Source organism: Neomonachus schauinslandi, chromosome 8 (genome assembly GCF_002201575.2).
Source record: "Neomonachus schauinslandi chromosome 8, ASM220157v2, whole genome shotgun sequence".
In the NCBI taxonomy this organism is placed as follows: Eukaryota; Metazoa; Chordata; class Mammalia; order Carnivora; family Phocidae; genus Neomonachus; species Neomonachus schauinslandi.
In genome coordinates this window covers 41708677-41729896 of record NC_058410.1, presented here as the reverse complement: position 1 = coordinate 41729896, position 21220 = coordinate 41708677, and the positions used below count along the sequence as shown (strand labels likewise).

At 34.6% G+C, this 21220-nt stretch overlaps 1 protein-coding gene across 1 annotated transcript in view; it reads right to left on the bottom strand.

Moving 5' to 3' along the window:
* TBC1D32 (TBC1 domain family member 32) overlaps window positions 1-21220 on the bottom strand; it is a 207882-nt gene that overhangs the window by 45244 nt on the left and 141418 nt on the right. Inside the window, exons 27-28 of the mRNA XM_044917351.1 lie at window positions 14007-14132; window positions 8492-8575 (exon numbers count right to left, since the gene is read on the bottom strand). Coding sequence (XP_044773286.1) covers window positions 8492-8575; window positions 14007-14132 — 210 coding nt within the window. The remainder of the gene's footprint in view (window positions 1-8491; window positions 8576-14006; window positions 14133-21220) is intronic.

Genomic DNA, 21220 nt, shown 5'->3' with positions numbered 1-21220 from the left:
ATCTTTATGGACTCGATGTAGGCAAAGATTTTTCTGAGCAAAACCCTGAAAGTACTGACCATAAAAGAAAAAAAAAATTGACAAACTGGACTTCATCAAAATTGATCTTCTATTCATCAAGAGACACTATCACCCACCCCGTGGAAGAAGTTTTTTTACTTTTTTAAAATTTTATTGTATTATGTTACATTAGTCACCATACATCATTAGTTTTTGATGTAGTGATCCACGATTCATTGTTTTCATATAACACCCAGTGCTCCATGCAGTACGTGCCCTCCTTAATACCCATCACCGGGCTAACCCATCCCCCCACCTCCCTCCCCTCTAAAACCCTCAGTTTGTTTCTCAGAGTCCATAGTCCATCAAGAGACACTATTAAGAAAATGACTAGACAAGCCACACAATGGAAAAAAATATATGCAGTATAAATTAGACAAGAGATTGTATCCATAATCGTTATATAACCACCACCTATAACTCATAAAATGTCATGAAACCCATACAGAAATGATGGCGGTGAGTGAGAAGCAAAATACTTGCATAGACATCTCAAAAGAAGTGTTCAACATCATTTGTCATCAGGAAAATGCAAATTAAAACCACATGGAGATACTACTGCACACCCACTAAAATGGCTAAAATTTAAGACTGAAAATACCAAGTGTTGGTAAGAATAAGGAGGAACTGGAACTGTCATACATTGCTGGTGAGAGTGTAAAATCATAAACTATTTTGGAAAATGGTTTGGCAATTTTTCATAAAGTTAAACACACTTCTACTCTCTGATCCATGAATTCCACTTCTCTGTATTTATATAAAGGATTGATTTTTATAAACGATTACCAGAACAATTTTAATTTAGATTAGATGGTAACACTTAAAATTCTAGTACAGATAAAACTGGATTATTAAACATGAGAAATATTTATCTTCATTAATATATAGATCTGTGTGCTTGTAACACTAATGTTCTTCTTCTGGAAAGTATAATACAGCTAAATATCTTAACAGTAGTAGGAGGAATGTGCAGTGGGCTAATGGTGCTAATAATGAGCCTTCTTGATGCCATTGTATTCTATAGATCAGGGTGATTTCTAGGAGAAGATGCTGACCTCTCTATCAATGAAGAATGGAATAGTTAAGGATCAAGGTGAGGGGAGTTTCCCAAAAGGACTATGACACTCATGTTACATGATTCAGGTTCTTAGTTCTTTCCCATGGAAGGAAAGAATCGTTCCAGACTGATCTAGCTGTCTGTCTGAGGAGTCCTTTTAACTTTTCTGGGGTTGTACAAATAATTTCCCAGATCTATTCCTTCTCTAAAAGTTTATGTTTCTGTATATTCAGAGTAGAAACTTAATTCTGCACATTTCAACAGATAATAGTTCCCAATAACAGCTGTACATCAAAATTCTCTTGAGTTTTTTTAAAAGTAAAGATAAAAAGACTCCACTCCAGACCACTGAATGATATTGCTGAGGGTAAATATCCAGTCATTTGTATTTTTAAAGACCTCTACAGCTTATTTCTTGTGCACTGAACTTGAGATCCACATTTAAAGGAATAAAAGTAAAGTTTATATATAGTTAAAATCAGATAGTAATACTCCACTTCAGAAATTTCACTTAAAAGAATGTAGTAGTTAAATCTTTAAAACGGCTTTTAAATGAGAATATATGGGGGTATTAGGCATACCATAACAAACATCAAATATCCACTCAAAAAAACCCCAATATTAAATAGATATAGGTGAGAGTAGTGTGAATAAAACCCCTTTGAAAAAAATAACATTTTCCAAGCAGGAATGCAGAAGTCAGAAAATAGTTTCCTATTTACCAAATATTTTATTAAAAGAGACACTTCAATTTTAAATTTCTGTTTGATATATGCCAACTTGACAAACAAACAGATCTTGGACTACAAAAGTTCGGTGAAATAATCTTTTGTTATACAATCTGGACTAAATACAACTTACGAAGTAGGAACTAAAATCTTCATAAATAAAACAAAATTGATGGGATAAAATAAATAAAATTCAGTGATAAAAATGGATGTCTTCAAGGGACTCTGATGTATCACTGGTAACCAGTGACTTACTGAAATGTGCACATCTCTGTATGAGATACTTTAATATAGGTGCTTAACACTGAGTGAATGAATAGATAAATGAATAAATGAATGAACAAGAAACTGTACTTCATATCAAATGGAGCAAGTTGGAAGATGGAAATAGATAGGGACTTAAAAATATTTTCTATACATTGAAATTAAGTAACAAATGGACGATACAACTCCCACTCCCTGGAGTCACTGTGAAAAGTATAAAAAGGGGCCCCTGGGTGGCTCAGTTGGTTAAGCGGCTGCCTTCAGCTCAGGTCATGATCCTGGGGTCCTGGGATTGAGCCCCGCATCGGGCTCCCTGCTCGGCGGAGAGCCTGCTTCTCCCTCTCCCTCTGTCTGCCACTCTGCCTACTTATGTTCTCTATCTCTGTTAAATAAATAAATAAATAAATCTTAAAAAAAAAAATTAAAAAAAAAAAAAGAAAAGTATAACAAGTTGGGGCACCTGGGTGGCTCAGTCGTTAAGCGCCTACCTTCAGCTCAGGTCATCATCCCAGGGTCCTGGGATCGAGCCCCGCATCGGGCTCCCTGCTCCGTGGGAAGCCTGCTTCTCCCTCTCCCACTCCCCCTGCTTATGTTCCCTCTCTCACTGTCTCTGTCAAAAAATAAATAAAATCTTAAAAAAAAAGAAAAGTATAACAAGTTGCTGATAAAAAGTCAACCAAACAATGATACCTGTAGCATCATACTTACCCTACTTAATGTCTAATTTAATCAAAGCATTAACTATTTGAAGTAACCAATCCATGTAATTGTAAATATAATGGTCTCAGAACAAAATGAGTTGGAAAAATTGACTTAATATTGACTGAAATTGCTCACTCTGGTAATGCAGTCTATTCTATTTTTGGTTTGCAAAGCTAGCACATAGGGCAGTAGAAGAAATGAAATCTATTCTGCCTGGCACTTGGCTAATGGTGTGGAAAAAAAATTAATTTTCAGAAGAGTAAAGAATTTTTCCACTGGAATACACTTCCATGGTTAGAGAAGTAGTTACTGCTTGGCTGTTTACTGATTCTTCTGAAGCCCTGCTATAACTGTTATAAAGTCAAAGAACTCTCACCACCCAAAGAAGTCAACCGGTCATATACTCTCTTCTACCTCCTTCCTTTCCCAGAGTCAGTCTGCAGATTCTGTTGCTTCTCTTTTAACATAGGGTTTAACTATCCATTTTATTCAATTCATACAGACATAAAATTCAATTTCTTGTGGCCACGTTACTGTAAGAGTATCAGCCTCCTAATTGGCATAGTCAGCATTATTTGGGAAAAAGGATTTCTTTCCATGTCTTTATGCTATTACCCTTTCCTGCAAGACTCCCCTTCTCCTATTTTTTCTTTTAGCCATACTAGAGACACTCCTCTTGCTCCATTATCACTTTTTCCTCTTGTCTTTCCTGACAGCACTAGTCAACACTGATCACTCTTTCCACCAAACACCTATGGCACTTAAAACAAAAACCCTCATTTGACAATAACCCAATTCAAATACCATACTTAAAGGCACACTGCTTGAAATAAAGCAGCCAGCTGGAAAATGTCAGTTTTCTTTCTTTATTTTCTCTTACTAATTGTTGCAATTTATTTAATTCATCATTTTAGGTGTATGCATTATTTCCCCTACTTGGGGATAGGCTAAGTAATTCAAATTATATACTTCCTTGCAATTATTAAGCATACTCACAAACATGCGCCATAAATGGAAGGTGGAAAAGAGTGTATTTGCTGAATATCCAAAGAAAGTATAAAAGGTGTTTAACAATATATATTAAGTTTAAAAGTATTTCAATAGTCAAAAGGTGAAACAATGCAAAATTTTCTGATTTCTTTCCAACCTTTTGATTAGCAACATAAAGAGTAAAGGTATAAAATTAAAAATATTTCCTACCTTTAAAAGAGTACTTAATTCATCATTTAAAAAAGGAATTACATTAGGAAAAAAAAAAAATCCCCAACTCATTCCAGGGAATTGAACCAACAAAAAATTAACATCGGTTAAGATTTGGAAAGATACCTATATAGATTTACAAACTGCAAATGTGCAGAACTTCGTTCATTCCTCTTTCTTTAAGGGGATAAACAGCTAAACTAATTTGATTTTTCCAGATCTGCAAATTTTATAATAGATTGGAATCCTGAGGTAACTAACAACAGATGGATGATTGTGTTATTCTAATCTCAGCTACCTTAGGGTTTAAGCAAGATGTCATTTTTAAAAAGACAATCAATTTCTCATTTTAAGAAACATGAAAAAACATTGAATATATCTATCCAGCATTTTCTTTTTTATATCAAAGCATGGTTTTTATTTATTTAAAGTAAATAGAGTGAAATTTTATAATAGGAAATCATTGTTCCACCAGCCAAAAAAATAAATAAATGATGAAGGGTGAGGATATCTTTAGCCATGGGAAGAAAATGATATTAGCAACAAGCTTACCATATCATAACAACATATATTATACAATCAAGAAACAGGAAGCCACCTTATTTTTGGCTGTACTCTGAAACTCCAGTGGAGAGCTATTCATTTGGAACCTTTAAAGAATTTAAATTCACATTTGGGGTTTATCTGCCTAGATAATACATTCAAAAGAGCCAACATCTGAGAACTCCCTCATCATAATTTAGAAATTCAACAGAGGGCAGTGAATGTGTACACACTGAGCAATTAGTCTTGTTGAGTATTTAGACGATGTATGTAACATAATGTTAATTTTAGATTATTTACAGAAAATATGATCCAACAGAACAATGTGCCAAGCTGCAGAAACTGAGAGATTATAGTGAAACTAGGGAGATACCCACTCTGGCCATGCAAATCTCCATAATTATCACTTTTTATTTCCTCTCATACTCATAGACTTGACCATTAATCCCTGTATCTTTTCACACATATTTTCAGGTTTGTTACAATTTTCTTCACAAATGCTTTTCTTCAAAACTCTCTTCACAATTCCTGTTGCTTCCTCTGTACCTCAGTTTCCTCATTTTAAAAGTGATGATTATACCTACTGCAAACAGTAGTTTTAGGGTTGAATAATATAACACACATCAAGTTCTTCAGCACACTATTTAGCTCACAAGAGGTGCTCAGTAGGTATCAATTCCCTTCACCTACCTTAATCTCTGTTTAATGCTACCTTATGTTTTCCTCTCATTTCTTTGTTCTCATTTTCTTATGTTCTCTTTTATCCCTTTGCCAAATTTGCATTAAAGGTTGCTGTGTAAATAATTAGGTATATGTTCATACGTGTATTTGTAAATATCAATATATTTAGAATTGTTACACTAATGAATACAGATGCTAATGAAACAGTATATATTTTTAATTCAATAAAGATATATCAAATACTATATTAAAGATACAAAGGAGTTTGAGACCTAATGGAATAATTTAAACTAGCCACATACAATATAATAAATATCAAAATGGTAGTTTAAAGTGAATACAATGAGTGCAGAAGAGGAACATCTACTTAGGAGTAAGAGGGAAGGGAACATTTTAGCTGCAACATTATAGTTAAGTTTTACATTATCATATGGGGAAAGAAAAGCTCATCTAGAAGGAATAGTAAGAACAAAGGTTCAGTGACATGAATGCATAGGAGGCCTTTGATCAGTGGTGGCCAGAAGGATAGGCTGGGTCAGACTGGAAGCATATATTTTTCTTTTTAAGGAAATAGGACATTTAGTGTCTAAATTGAATAAATAATTAAATGATGATTTCTTCAGCAAACAGAGAAGTCATGTTACCCTTTCAAGGAAGAGGAGCAGTATCCCTTGATTATCTATTTTCATGAGTCTCTGCTACTTCTCTGCTTTCTTCACGATTTCTTTACCAACTCTCATGTCCTGGGGATTCACCTTTGGCAGATTTCAGTTCTGCACTCTAGTTCATCCTTTACACAGTCACTTAAATAATCTTCCTAAAGTACCGATGAGTCAAGTAAAGCTTTTGCTCAGAAATCTTAAAGGGTTTAATCTACTGCCTATTAAAATTAAGACAAACTGATTGATACAGTTTATAAAGCCCTCCTCCTTCATTCTTTTAGCTATTCTTTCTTTTATTTGTCAAATATTTCTTAACACTGTCATTCTAGTTGCAGAGGATATGACAGATAAGATGTGAAAACTACCCTACAGGAGTTTACTGTCACATTAAGACATTAAGTTGGAATATGAGAAAGACATGACAGATGCATATTGGCTTTATATTCTAAGCTGATGATTTAGCAATATATATTTCCAACCCACACCTTTCCCCTAAATTCCAGATTCAAATATCCAATGTATAAAAAAAATGTCTATTTAAATGTATAACAAGTATTCAAAACCTAACAAAAGCAAGCTCTTCATCTCCTCTCTCAAACCTATTTCTCCCTCATTCTTCCCCATCTCACTGTATGATAATCTAATCCTTCCCGTGGCTTGGATCAATGACTTGGAGTCTTCTTTGATTCCTTCCTTTCTCTCACATTCCACTGTCGATCTGTTACTCAATTCTGTTGGCTCTATCATCAAAATATACCCAGAATCCAAATACTTCTCACGATCTCCCACTGACATCCTCATCCAAACCACTGCCATTTTTCATCTGGATCTTCTCAACAGCTTCCTACTTCATCTCCCTGTCTTAGCCCTCTGTCCTCCCTTCAGTCTTTGCTCAACACAGGCGCCACAGCAATCTTTCGTAAAAATATAAATCAGAGCCTGTGTTCCTATGTTCAAGAGGCTGCAGTGACTTTCAAAAACCCTCTATCATCCTTCCTTCTCTGACTTCAATACCAACAATGCTTCTCCCATACTCCTGGTCAGCCATACTCGTCTCTTTCCTGGTCACTAGCTGGAATTCTCCTCTCCTGAAAGTACCTACATCTCTTGCTCCCCACTTTGCTAGTCCGAACATGATTAATAATGTAACCCCCATCCCCACCTAGCACTCTCCAGGCCTCTTCCCTGCTGTGTAGTTCTCATTTGCTGCCATACTATTTGATATACTAAAGTATTTGTTTATTGTCTGTCTTCCCACCAGAAGGCAAGATTCTTTCCCTCTTTTGTTTACTGATGTGTCTATATGCTTATAAAAATTCTATTAAATAGTAGAAAACTGTAAGTATGCATTTAATAAATGAATGTGTCTTTGGGTGGGGGAAGGGAGAAGCTGGCAATCCTGCTAATAGTTTAGTGTTCCTGAAAAATAAACAGAAGGCATGGAGAAAAAGACACGATGCCAGAGAGGAAGAAAAGGGAAGGGAAATGTAAGGCTTTGGGTATCAAGGTAAGAAGCTTAGACTTTATGTAATGGTCAATGTTGATCCTTCCAAGGAAGGATCTTCCTTGTACTTCAAGGAATGAGTAGGTCAGATTTGCACTTCAAAGGTCACTCTGAGAGCAGCATAAAGGATACCTTTGAAAAGAAATCAGATTCTAATCAGCGACAACTGGAAAAGATGCTGTTGTAATACCCTAGGCAAGAAGTAATGGGGGCCTGAACAAAGAAGTGATCAATTAAGTAGATAAATTTGAGATCTGTTAAGAACATAGAATTAACATAGTTTGGTAATTGAGAAGAAAATATGGACTTAGATCATTATTCAGTTTCTGGTTTAGATGGACAGGAGATGATTGTATTGCCCAGCAAAACACAATGTAGAAAAGGGTATATGTTAATAAGGTATGATGAGGTGAGGGCCTTGCTGGACATTTAGAGTTTGAGGGTTTCTGTAGCACATCCAGGTGATGTTTACCTTTTAAGCTGCTGGGAATACCACAATGTAGTAGATCTCTGAATAGAAGATGTGAATTTTGAAGTTATCAACATATGAGGTAGGTAAAATAGTACAAACAAATGAGATCCTAGAGGAGAGTGGATAGAATCAAAAGAGAGGAAGACACTGCCTTAATGAAAAACAACTTTTGATGGGTAGACTGGAAAAAAAAAAGCTCAAAAAAGAGTTAGAAAGTTACAAGAAAACCCAGACACTTGCACAGAAGAGACTGAAAGATATCTATACTGTATATGGCACCAAGTGAGAGATTTTTTTTTTTTTAAAGATTTTATTTATTTATTTGAGAGAGAGAGTGAGAGAGAGAGAGCACAAGAGGGGGGGGAGCGGGAGAGGGAGAAGCAGACTCCCTGCTAAGCAGGGAGCCCGATGCGGGACTCGATCTGGGGACTCCAGGATCATGACCTGAGCCGAAGGCAGTCGCTTAACCAACTGAGCCACCCAGGCGCCCCCAAGTGAGAGATTTTTAAGATGAAAAACCTTGTGCGTATTTTTAATCTAATTAGACAGCTCTATGAAATATTATCTATTTTTTAGATAATTAAGTGCTTTTCAAAATTCAAGATGCTTGAAACATACCTGTATATTCCACTGAGGGGAAGTAGCATTCAGATGGGCTTTCGGAGAGATGAAGCACAAATTTTTCAAGCAATTCTAGTAAAGCTGTAATAAACAAGAGAATAATTAGGATATTAAAGGTCAAGAATAATACGTGATAATGCATCTCTAAAGTCACAGACTAGTAGATAAAAGTCATCTGAACTTCTTCAGTTACACTCTTAAGGGGGTCCAATTCAAAACACAAAGCACTTTAATAATGTGTTTTGTTAACATAACAATGTTTTTGATGTAAATTAAATTTTAATTGCTTCACTGAGAACCTATTCAATGTAAAACTGGAAAAGAATCATCTGTTATCTTTAGATTCTCTAAGGATTACTTCAGAATTCGCTAAATGATTTCAATACAGAAATAAAATCATCACTAATTAGGCTATAATATCTTATCATCATTATTCACACATGCAGAAAAAAAAATTATCTAAACTCCAAAACCACAATCAAGGCATAACTCCCTTCCCTTTCAAGACCAGGACATATTATGTGTTTTATACACTTTGCAACTTTATATCTGTTTAAGGCAACTGGATCAAAAGTAAGCTTGCCAGCAGTTGCGTGGAGGGAAAGATGCATAGGTAGAACACAGGATTTTTAGGGCGGTGATACTCTTCTCTATGACACAACAATGGTGGGTGAATTTCCCCATTATACATTTGTTAAAATTCATAGAATGTGCAAACACCAAGAGTGAACGCTAATGTAAACTATGGACTTTGGATGATAATGATGTGCCAGTGTAGGTTCGTTGATTGTAACAAGTGTTATCACTCTGATGTGAGGTGTTTATAGTGGGGGAGGTTGTGCATGTGTAAGGCATAGCATGTATATGGGGACTCTCCATACTTTCTGCTCAATTTTGCTGTAAATCTACAATTACTCTAAAAAAGTTTATTAATCAAAAAAAAGTTGGAAAAGATGCCTATCTTTCAGTGAAACAGTAAAGAACTGTATCAAAAAAAAAAAAAAAAGTAAGCTTTTCTCTCTCTGGTTTAGAAGGAACAAATGATTCCTGGACTGGACTGATAATGCCACTGTGTTTGCATTTACCACTCTCAAAATGTATATAATCAGATGAATTATACTTAATATAGAATCCAGAATTGGTTTTTTGGAAATATATCTATAAAGTAAATGATATGCATACACAGTATATATATTTATATATATATATAAAACAAGCAAGCTTAAGTCACCTTTTAAAACTGCGTTACATTCAGGATATTGACTCTGACCTGTATTAACTAAATGGACCCTTTTTTCATATCCAAGTGCATTTTAAGCACATAAGTCATAAAGGAAATTAGTGTTCAACATGTGAAAAATGTACAATCAAACAGGAATAACATGTGCTTTCCAACAACTGTAGCTCTGACAAGCTACATATCATAGTTCTTTAATGGCTTAAGATAAAAACAACTATTCATATTCTGATTTCAAATTAAAATAAGTATTAAAAAGTATGAGAATATAGTAGTGGAGAGTCAGAAAGGGCAACAGTATTGTCAATTATTTAAACTTATAGTTGTTTAATGGTTCTATCTTTACATGCATAGGGATAAATTCTCTCACTCACAGAAAAATCTTTCAAAGTTTTTACCTATGAATCTATACATAAATAGCCCTTAGGTGAGAGCTTTCAACCTCCATGTGTTTGTTTATGTTAGTTAATATAGAGAGGAAAAAATGAAACAAGACAAAACCAGAGAGGGAGACAAAACATAAGAGACTCTTAATCTTAGGAAACAAACTGAGGGTTGCTGGAGGGAAGCGGGGTGGGAGGGATGGGGTAACTGGGTGATGGACATTGGGGAGGGTATGTGTTGTAGTGAGCACTGGGTATTATAAAAGACTGATGAATCACAGACCTGTACCCTTGAAACAAGTAATACATTATATGTTAATTAACTGAATTTAAATTAAAAAATTATAGTCTTGAGATTCTTGAGATTACAATTTTTTAAGAATATCTTAACGAATTTTAGAAAATCATTCTGAATCAAATGATAAGAATAAAATGTGAGATACACATTAGTAACAAAGATTATATAAAAAGAATTTTAAGTGGAAATATCCATTTAACATTATAATTATTCTCATTTTAGCACAACCGAATGTTTGCTACATGCTATGCATTGAAGTAAAGTGCATGAGTTAATGGGAAAGGTCAAAGCATACTGCTAAGCAATTCTTTGAATCCTATGCCCAGAATCAGGTTTAGCCATCAGACAGATACCTAAACACACTTCAGTGAAATAAAAAAATTCTTTATCACATCTGTGGAGCTAAACACAATATAATTTGAAACTTAAGAGTTACCAGACTAACTGCAGACTTTGCAAAGCACACTATTTTATGGCAAGTACTGATCTTGAAATGCAAAACTATGCCATTAGATCCATACACTGGAGGCTTTTAGATTAACTATTTTTATACTTTGTATGCAAAAATTACATCGCCAAACTATCTGGAGAAGGTTCTGGATTTCTACTGATTCCAATAGACTCATTTTGCCCAGCAACCCTTATAAACAGCACTATGCACTTCCAAATATTTTGAGGGATAGGCTATAATCATGGAGTAATACTAAAAACTGATCTACATACGGTAGTTGAACCCGTGGCTAAAATCTCATTGGCACATCTAACTAACCAAACAAGTGTAGCTGAACTTGCATAATTACTAGTGAGTGGCTACTTATCTCAGTATGACCAACCACTTCACTCGTCAATTCACTGAAAATTCCATCATCTATAACTCAAGGAAATTAGTTCATATCATGAAACGCTTAACTTTAAACACAAATTAACTCTAGAATACTACTGTCCAGAAAGTAAACCATAAAATATTCTTTTCATCTTAAGTGGATCTTTTTATTTCAAATGATAGACCTGGAATTTCTAGAAAGGATTTTAGATTATAAGCTGCCTCCTTTTAAACATATTTATTCCATGGGGCTGGACTATGACACAGACTATAAAAACAAAATGTATAAGATATATGTGTATATGTGTGTGTGTGTGTGCGTGTACATACAAACTACGAAGGGACACGGGTTTATCTCATGAGGAAACACTGAGGACAGATTGTTCAGGGATACTTGGGTATTGACTAATTTCTCCCTTGGCACTGCTATCACAACAGAAGCTGGTTCCAAAACTAAAGCAGCTCAGTGTTTGTAAACATGCAAAATTTCTCCTGGATTCATTCTTTTTTAATTCTTTTTTATCTTGTATCACTGCTAGCATATCATCAGATCATAAGATAATTGCAATAGAGACCCAATTTTTTCCCAATCAATCCATCTTGCGTGGAACCACCAGAGGCTTGTTCCTTGAACACTTGCTTATTCAAGAACTAAATCATGGCTCCCATCTCCCTACCCCATGAAGTTAACACTATACTCATGGGTTTCAGACACTTTACAATCTTACTGCATCCAACCATATCCTCTTTTTATACAAATTATAAGCACAGTCAGACTATTTTTCTCAATGTTCTCAAGTAGTTTATATTCACTTTCCTCTATATTTTTTAAGAAAACTTATTTTGTATAATTATAGAGTCTCAGGAAGTTGTGAGGATAGAGGACTTCTTTTATCCCTTCATTTAGGATAGGTCTGCTGTTGACAAATTCTTCATCTGAGAATATCTTGATTTTCTATTCCTGGAGACTATTTTCAATGCATAGAGAATTCAGATTAACAGTTCTTTCAGTGCTTGAATGTCATGCCACTTCCTCTGTCCTCTATCTTTTCTGGTGAGAGGTCCATGGTCAACGGTATTGATTTTCCCCTGTAGGTATGATGTTGTTTTTCCTTCTCTGCTTTCAAGATATTTTTGTCTTTAGTTTTTAGAAGTTTGACTATATTGTGTCTTGGTGTGGAATTCTTTGGGTTTCCCTGTTTGTGGTTCTTGAATCCATACTTTTAGATTTGGGTTTCTTGATAAATTTGAAAAGTTTTTAGCTATGTTTCTTCAAATACATTTATAGTCCTAACCTCTTCCCAGGTCTCCAATGACACAAATGTTAGACCTTTTGTTATGGTTCCACAGGTCTCTCGGTCTCTGTTAATTTTTTGTTTTGTTTTGTTTTTCAGTCTATTTCCTCTCTGTTGATACCTTCAAGTCACCAATTCTTCCCTCTGTCCATTTTATTGTTGAACCAATCCATTTAGCTTTTTATTTTGGTTACAGTATTTTGACTCCTAAAATTTCCTTTTGGATTTTATTTCTTTGCTGATACTTCCTAATTTTAAATTTGTTGCATGTGTGAGACAAACACATGTGTGTAGGGGAAGAAGGAGGTCTGGCCCTGTTACCACTGAGTGATAGTGAAAATCCTTAACTCTCTAAGTCCCCTCTGATACAATCCTAGCAAGGAGAGGCAAGGGTGTCCCATTACTGCCAGGTTAAGGATGGAAGTCCAGACTGTGCCCAAGTCTTGCTAGCAGGATTTTCTGTGGTGTTTGGCTGGATTAAAGTGGTCACTTTCTATAAAAATGTGTCCTGATAGACTACCCCTTTCCTGGTCCTTTTCGCTAGAGAGTATGCGTTTATTGACCCCACCTTTTTATCCTGCATCTGATGGTGTTCTTAATCACTCATTCTAGGATATATGAGGCAAAAAGAAAATCTAGGGAATTCATCTCTGAGTTGCCAATAGATTATGTCACTATTCTCAGAAAATATACTTTCTCCAACAACAAAATATAAAACATTTTTATTTCCCACTTTTAATTTTATAACAGTTAATATGAAAACCATAAAGTATGGCTAATAACGTGGACAATTTTAAACTACAGCTTTCAAAAAAATCTACCGTATATTTCCATTAGAACCTTTTTCTTAGACCTTTATTCAAAATAATGCTAATTTAAAAATGATGATTTTTAGAAAACATACGCACATATAAATATTTGAATATAAAACAACTTATTTGCTAGTTTAGGAAACCGCTATTCCCTCACAATAAAATTTCAATTTCCTTAAGAGTGACTAAATTTACTTGGCTAGATGTGGCACAGTTTCAAAATATGTGTCAATAAAAAAGTCAATAAGGTTTCCAAAAACATAGCAGTATGGTATAATGAAAGCTGGTGAAACTGAGCAAATGGTTACCTGGGTAAAGGCAGATCAGTGTTCCAACTGCTTACCAAGACCTCTTAGTTTAAAAAAAGTTTAATAGTTTCTCAGATTTTAATATTTTTTGGCAGTTTTTGTGCTGCCTACAATTTTACTGTCATTAGGAGGTGAGGGTCGGTGGGCCTCTTCCCCCACCTTCTTTCTGGCCCCCAGCTTCCCTGCATTTCAGATAATTTTTGTTTTCCAGGATCATAAGTTTCTCAGAAGTCATTGGACTTCTGGGGTCAGTATTATGTATTCTAGACATGTCAACACTGGTCTTTAGGAAACACAGCTTTCATTAATATAATATTCATACCAAAAACACCACAAAAATTAAACAACATACTCACCACTTCCACTGAGTATATCAGGTTTGGCCTTCATCATTTTACAAAATTGTCTTCGGCAGTTTTCTATCCACTCAGTTTGTTTATCAGACATTTTGAAGCGTAATAGAAGTTTGCCAAGATCACTGTCTAATAAGAAACACAACATGTTATATTATTATAATGAGATGCTAGAAACACTGAAAAATAAGTATTAATGTTAAATATATAAACAGTTACAAATTCCAGAAATAGTATATAGCTTACAAAAGAAAACATTTTTCCGTAATTACATCTTATGCCATCAATTATACTTATTAAAATCCTATAAAATGAATTTATTAAAAGCTCACAAAATGGATTGATTTATAACCATAATTCTTGAATGTTTTTCTTATATGAACATGATTCATTACTGAGTATTTCAAGCAACAGACATCAAATAACAGATGTGATAGATGTAAGATTTCACTACATAGATTGACATGAACATTATACTCCTTTCTCATGCAATTCAGACACAATTTGATTCATTTCTTTAAAAGCAAAAAGAAAACATAAGCATAGAAAATTTCTAGTAAATTATTTATTTCTACTTCTTGCAAAAAATTATACCAAAAATGAGTGATGCTGAAAGAGTATCTATGGCTAAAACATAACTTCTTTCTAAGCAATTTCATGAATACATGGCAACTTCCATCTAATTTTATTTTTCCATTTTACTTTTATTCCTAAGAGACCTTTCCATCTTCCATTTTAATATCATTCCCATGAGATTTTGTATTAGAAAACATCTATAAATAATATATTAAAAAGGATGTAGGTATCCTTAAAAAAAAGGATATACAAGTACTTATCCAAACAAACATATATACTATCTTCCCACACATATATAAAGATTCAAGGGGGAGAAAAGAGAAGCAATAATGTTTTCTTATTTTCCAGAAGATCATGGTGAAATAAGTAGTCACTTAGACTCATACCTTTTAACACTTTCCTTGAAAGACATTTGGGGATCAAAAAGGAACAAGAGCCTTTTGAAAATAAAGGGTCAAAGTCCTGACTGCCCCTGCCCAAAGATGTGTCTGGGAACACTAACACTACAAAATATATCTGCCAAAGTTCTCTTTGGGCTGATAAATCCCACCAGGAAGATAACAGTGGTCAATCTAATACTAGAGAGAGTTTCAACCAACTCTTACCTTCTTAAAAAAAATATTATTTTTATAATAATAAAGCAAGTCCTTACTCTTACATATTTAAAAAATTAATCTTTCTACCATACCAACTATTTTCATTTTTCCATCCAATCTTTGTAAAAATACATTTAAAAAAATATGTATGGAGTTCCTCCTACTTGGCTATAATAATCAAGCCAAAGTCCCTTGCCCTCATGAAACCCACATGTCATAAAGCATATGCTTATATATATATATATATAATTAAGTTATTAAGTCAAAGGAGAAAATGATTCTTTTTAATAAAAACTCTCAAAACCTTTAACCTAAACTCAAGAAATACCAAAGCTGATAATTTTGTTTAATTATATTACTAATAACAAAGTTATAATGTTAAATGTATCTTAATATGAATTAGGCAAAATACTTGATTCAACAGCATTAAAATAATTTTTATAGTTTCCATTTAGAATATCTACATTACTTCTTTCCCAAGAACAAACTATCTAAAGCCTAATAAGAATCACTAGTGGCATATAATTGCAAAGACAAATGTAGCTTTTCATCTCTGTTTTTCCTCTATATCATCTTTTCTATCCATGTATAACCTGTCTTTTATAACTACTACTATCTCCTTCAAGTAGAAGATGCCCATGTAGCTCTTTTGTAAATTACCTGCTCTTGAAAAGTCCTATATTTTCCATTCCCTCTTCCCTCCTGCCCTACACCCTCCTCTTGCCCTCCTATCCTTTCACATTAGCTATTCTGTTTTGCTTTTTATCATCTCTTTCTAAGAAAAAGAGCACAAGGTACCACAATTGTAAACAGTGCTGAAGCAGCAGATGTGGTGTGCATGTGAATCTACCAGTTGGTGGAAGGGTTAAAGGGTCCAGTTTACCTGGAAATTGGAATTTAGGCTGAGCTAGAGACAGAGTGACTACAAAGACTCCTAGAGACAACTTGGTAGCCTTTATATATATCTGGTTACATTTTCTCAATCAATGAGAGTGTGAGCTTTTCAATTTGCATTCCTCACAGTTAAAAGTATTTAGTGATTTGCTATAATGTTAACTGAAAAATACGTGTATCTGTGATATTTAGGTTTGAGGGGAACAATGATTCTTTTATTTCCCCCTCCAAATCTGGGACTAACAGAGTAGTAGATAGGAGTAGATAAATGGAGTCCAAGAAATCTATGTTAGTACTGAAACAGCTAAAGTAGACACCGTTACTTAGATCTGCTGCCATATGAACTCCCAAATGTCTTCCCTGAATTAAACTAACCTATTCAATCACAGACAATGATAGACAACCAAAGGCCTCTGCTAACTAAAATGTACCAATATAACCTAAAGATAGGCTAACATGAAAGTACACCTTACACAAGTAGGCTAATCCAAGATTTTCCAACCTTCTCCCAAGTTCCCCTACCAAACATTCTTCCTACCTTTGTGCAGAATAAGTGGGCAAAGCCAGAGAAAGGCCAATGGTGTTAGACCAGCAAAGGCCCTTGGACATATAAAATGAGGCAAGAGGAAATGGAATCACAGGAATGGTACTACAGGAATATAATAAGTCTATATTAGTAACTATGCGAGTAGAGCAAATATGAATCTGATGTTTTCCCAAAATTTCTATGTTCATACTAACACAAAAGAATTAAAACCCAGAGTTTTGCTTCTGGTCATGATGGAGGTACTAGGAATAGACTTGCTGTCCTGCTGTAAACAACCTGAAAACTGAATAAAATATAACAAACAATGGTTTCCAAACATTGGGCAACAGGCAGTACAGGACTGTTTTGCCTGAGAAAAGGGAAACTAATGTGGTGAGCTTTACAACTGGCCTTTTATCTTGAAGGAAATTTCAAGATCACTATGCAGGATGGGGATGCTATGGAGGTCTTGCAGAGTTGAAGAGACAGAAGTCAAACTGCAGAGACTGAGGAGGCTAAAAAAATTTGGGATCATAGTACTAAAGAGGAAGAGCAGAGCAAAGAACTACAGCAATCTGTGTAAGCCTTCATCAAGCTGATTGCAAAATAATCAGCAATGCAAATGAAGAATGAGACTCCACAAGGTTGGGCAAAAAAAACAGTTGGGAGCTTGTAAAATGAACAATTCCCAGAATATACTTAGCGCTGGCTGATGTCCAAGTTCCAGAGTGAAGAGTCCTGTAACTACCAGGATAGTCCATAAAGGTGCCAGAAAAGTAACACCTTAGTAATAGAGTTAAATTTGCAATAAAGGCAACTCTACACCCAACATAACCAAAAAATGAGAGCCTTGAAGGATCAAACTGATCCATGAATAACTTGACAGCACTCTAAAAAAATGTCCATTACTATTTAAAGAAAAGCAAAATGAATGAATGTGTGTGAATGAATGATGTGAACGAATGATGTCTGATATTCAATAAAGAAATTACTGACATGAGAAAGGGGAAAAATGTGGCTCACAACCAGTAGATAAATCAACTAATAGATCCAGAAAGGACTAGAGTGATATGATTAGCAAAGATTTTAAAGCAGCTATTTTTAAGTATTTAAAGGAAATGTGAACAAAACCAAATGTTTTGGTACAATTTAACCAAATTATACTTTATCCATACTAGAACCCCATTCAGTAAAAAGAGATAGCAAATGGTACACGTAACAAACTGGATGCATCTCAAAACCATTATGCTGAGAGAAAGAAACCAGGCACAAAGTATCCTATATGATTCTATTTGTATGAACCGCTAGTATAGGAAAAACTAATCTTTGGTAGCTATTCTCAAGCAGACTTTGTTTTGCTCTCCAGAAGTTACTTCAGCAGTCTTTACAGACATTTCTGATTGTCATACCTAGGAGTGGGGAGTACAGAAAGAGTTCTACTGGCATCTAGTGGGTGGAGACCAGGGATGCTGCTAAAAATCCTACAAGGCACAGGACCAGACCCTCTGGCAACAAGCAATTACCCAGCCCAGAATACTAACAGTGCTGAGGTTGAGAAATCCTAATCTATAGTAGCAGGGGGAGGGGGGAGGGAGGGGAATCAGTAATTGCCTGAGGCTGGGAATAGAGAGCAGTAGACTGCAAGGGACAAAGGGAACTTTTGTGGGGTCATAAAAATGTTATATATTTGATTATGGTGGTACTCATGTGTGCGCAGACATGTCAAAATTCAAACTCTTCTTAAAATGGATGTATTCTGTTGATATAAAAAAATTGATTATACATACATATGTGTGTGTAAATGTGGGGTATAATTGAAAGTGACCGTGAATAAAAGCTTCTAAGCATATTAGTGCCTCTAAAATATGAGCAATTATAGTTCCTAATTTGGTATAAAGTCTATATAAGAACTCAATAAACTTTAATTAAAAGTATGGGCATGTATAAAATGATTCACATGAAAAGAACCCTAGTCACAGTTTTATAATAAAGTGTTTTAAAGTATAAATTTTTAAAATCCTCATTGTTATATCTTCTTATGAGGTTCTGGCTCCTTTCTCTGTACAATCCAGTCTCCTGTAATGAAATGAATATTCACTTCTTAGGGTTAAATGAGAAAACAGTTGATCTATTTCACCAGGAAGAATCCAGGTTTATATTCTACACATTGAACACAATTTCTTTCTTAAGTCACATTTTTTATTCAATTGTTTTTATATACTTCTTACCCTACAGTATTATTTTTAGAGAAAGTACCATATCATAGTTTAGTTTCAGTGTATTAATTATACATCTAGTTATGAAGTTACCATGTTCATCTACTGTTTTGTTTTCCCAAGAGCGGTTTGGTGTGTCTAGTAAGTATATGCTCTTCTTCTCTTTGCTCCTTCAGACCACTATGATTTACAGACAATGCAAAGTTGGAAGAGAAAGTAAAAAATCTTTTTTAAACTCATTCCTTAATTGAGGAAAATGGAAAAAAAAAGGGGGGGACATCAAGTTTCATGTTCACCAATTATAGTACATATCTAAACTGAAATTCTTTGTTATGGTGAGCACTATAATCTTTTCATACTTGAGGATACTGTATAATTTTTTTCTCAAAAGATTATTACATAGAAATGCTATATTGATTATAAGATTACTATGGACAATATAAAAGGAACCTCAGTTTCAAAGGGAGGAAAAAATATAAGCTCAATATAAGTGCAGAGAAAACCTGCTATTTACATGGAAAACTTTTAGTACTTCTTTCCTAAATGCAATTGTGAATGCCCACTTTACACAGAATATCGTAACAGATTCTGCAAAAGAAACAAAATAAATGGAAGATTTCATAAACTAACTAGCAACAGATTTCTAGGTTTAATTTAGATAGTCACCTTTGTCTTATCCTGAACCTTATTTGTGTAATATTTCCTTTCCATTTGTATTTCTGCTTGTCCTCTTCCATGTAGTTTAACACAGTCACTTCAGTTTACTTTTATTATAATAAACAAGGGAAGACTCTGGAGCAGTCTCTGAGAAGCAACTGAAAATATGCCCAAATTCTGTATATTAGTTCTCTGTACATCTCTAAATTTGGGAGTATCTAAATTCATTACACATTTTCATTTTACTTGAACTGCTTGACCCCTAACACATGACATCTATATTTTACAGTTATTCCTCACTGTGGAATTATATCACTTTTCCTTTTTTAAAATATGTGACAATCGGGGTGCCTGGGTGGCTCAGTCGTTAAGTGCCTGCCTTCGGCTTGGGTCACGATCCTGGGGTCCTGGGATCGAGCCCCGCATCGGGCTCCCTGCTCAGCGGGAAGCCTGCTTCTCCCTCTCCCACTCCCCCTGCTTGTGTTCCCTCTCTTGGTGTGTCTCTTTCTGTCAAATAAATAAAATCTTTAAAAATAATAATAATAAAAGAAAATAAAATATGTGATAATCACTTACTATAAAAGAAATGAGTCACATTTCAAGAAATGAGGAATTCGTTTTCCCTTATCATCTGCACTTAAACTAACAGGTGATCTGTTTTCCCTGGTTGCTATAGATATGTATGTTTCCAGCATGAAGTAGTAAGTACATGAAAATAAGAAGTTTTATTATTCAAAAGTAAATACTTACTCTGATTTATAAGCTAAGGATCTCAACAGCTGCATCTCAAGATTTACTACATTGAAAAGAAACCATAATCTCATACTTCCAGTCCCCTCAGTTACCAGAATGATGTCAAATAAAAGTCATTTACCTTTACCTGCAGAAAATAAATCTTAATTGCAAGGTTAGAAACAATAAGAAAAAAGAATAAAATGTCTGATTTGAAATAAAGGCCTAAATAAGTAGTTGATAGGGCGCCTGGGTGGCTCAGTTGGTTAAGCGACTGCCTTCGGCTCAGGTCATGATCCTGGAGTCCCTGGATCGAGTCCCGCATCGGGCTCCCTGCTCGGCGGGGAGTCTGCTTCTCCCTCTGACCCTCTTCCCTCTCATGCTCTCTGTCTCTCTTTCTCTCAAATAAATAAATAAAATCTTTAAAAAAAAAAATAAGTAGTTGATAAAAGAGAGAATTCATCACTAAAAATATTTATAGACTGACTATATGTACAAGACATAGTTCAAAAGCTTTTAAAATCAGAACAAACAATATCCATCATTATGTTGTACTATATTTTATGTAATGCCTTACTTTTTTCAAAGTACTCTTACATAGTTTTCCTATGGCATTCTGTTCTTAGTTGACTGGAGAAGGAATGGTTATCCTAAATCTTACATAATCAATCAGACTAGCAATGAAATAATCTGGTCTACTCAACTTGTTAGCTGGGTACTTTCCTTCTTTTATTAAAATGTAGTTGCTGTTACAGTTCCTCTCATTCTCCCTTTTTTTCCTCTTGAAAAGTTTACTTCTACATATTACGTAGGTAGTATTCCAATTTTGATCTATACTATTAGGATTACATAATGGATTGTTATCCCATTTGTAAATTTAAAAAGACAAAAATAATTCATCAAGGACATGGGCATGGACTTAATGTCTGAAAAGACAGAAATTATCAAAGTGTCAGCAAGAAGTAGCATCAGTGAATAAAGAATTAAACCCAGTAGGGACACAAAATTTATTAAACAAAA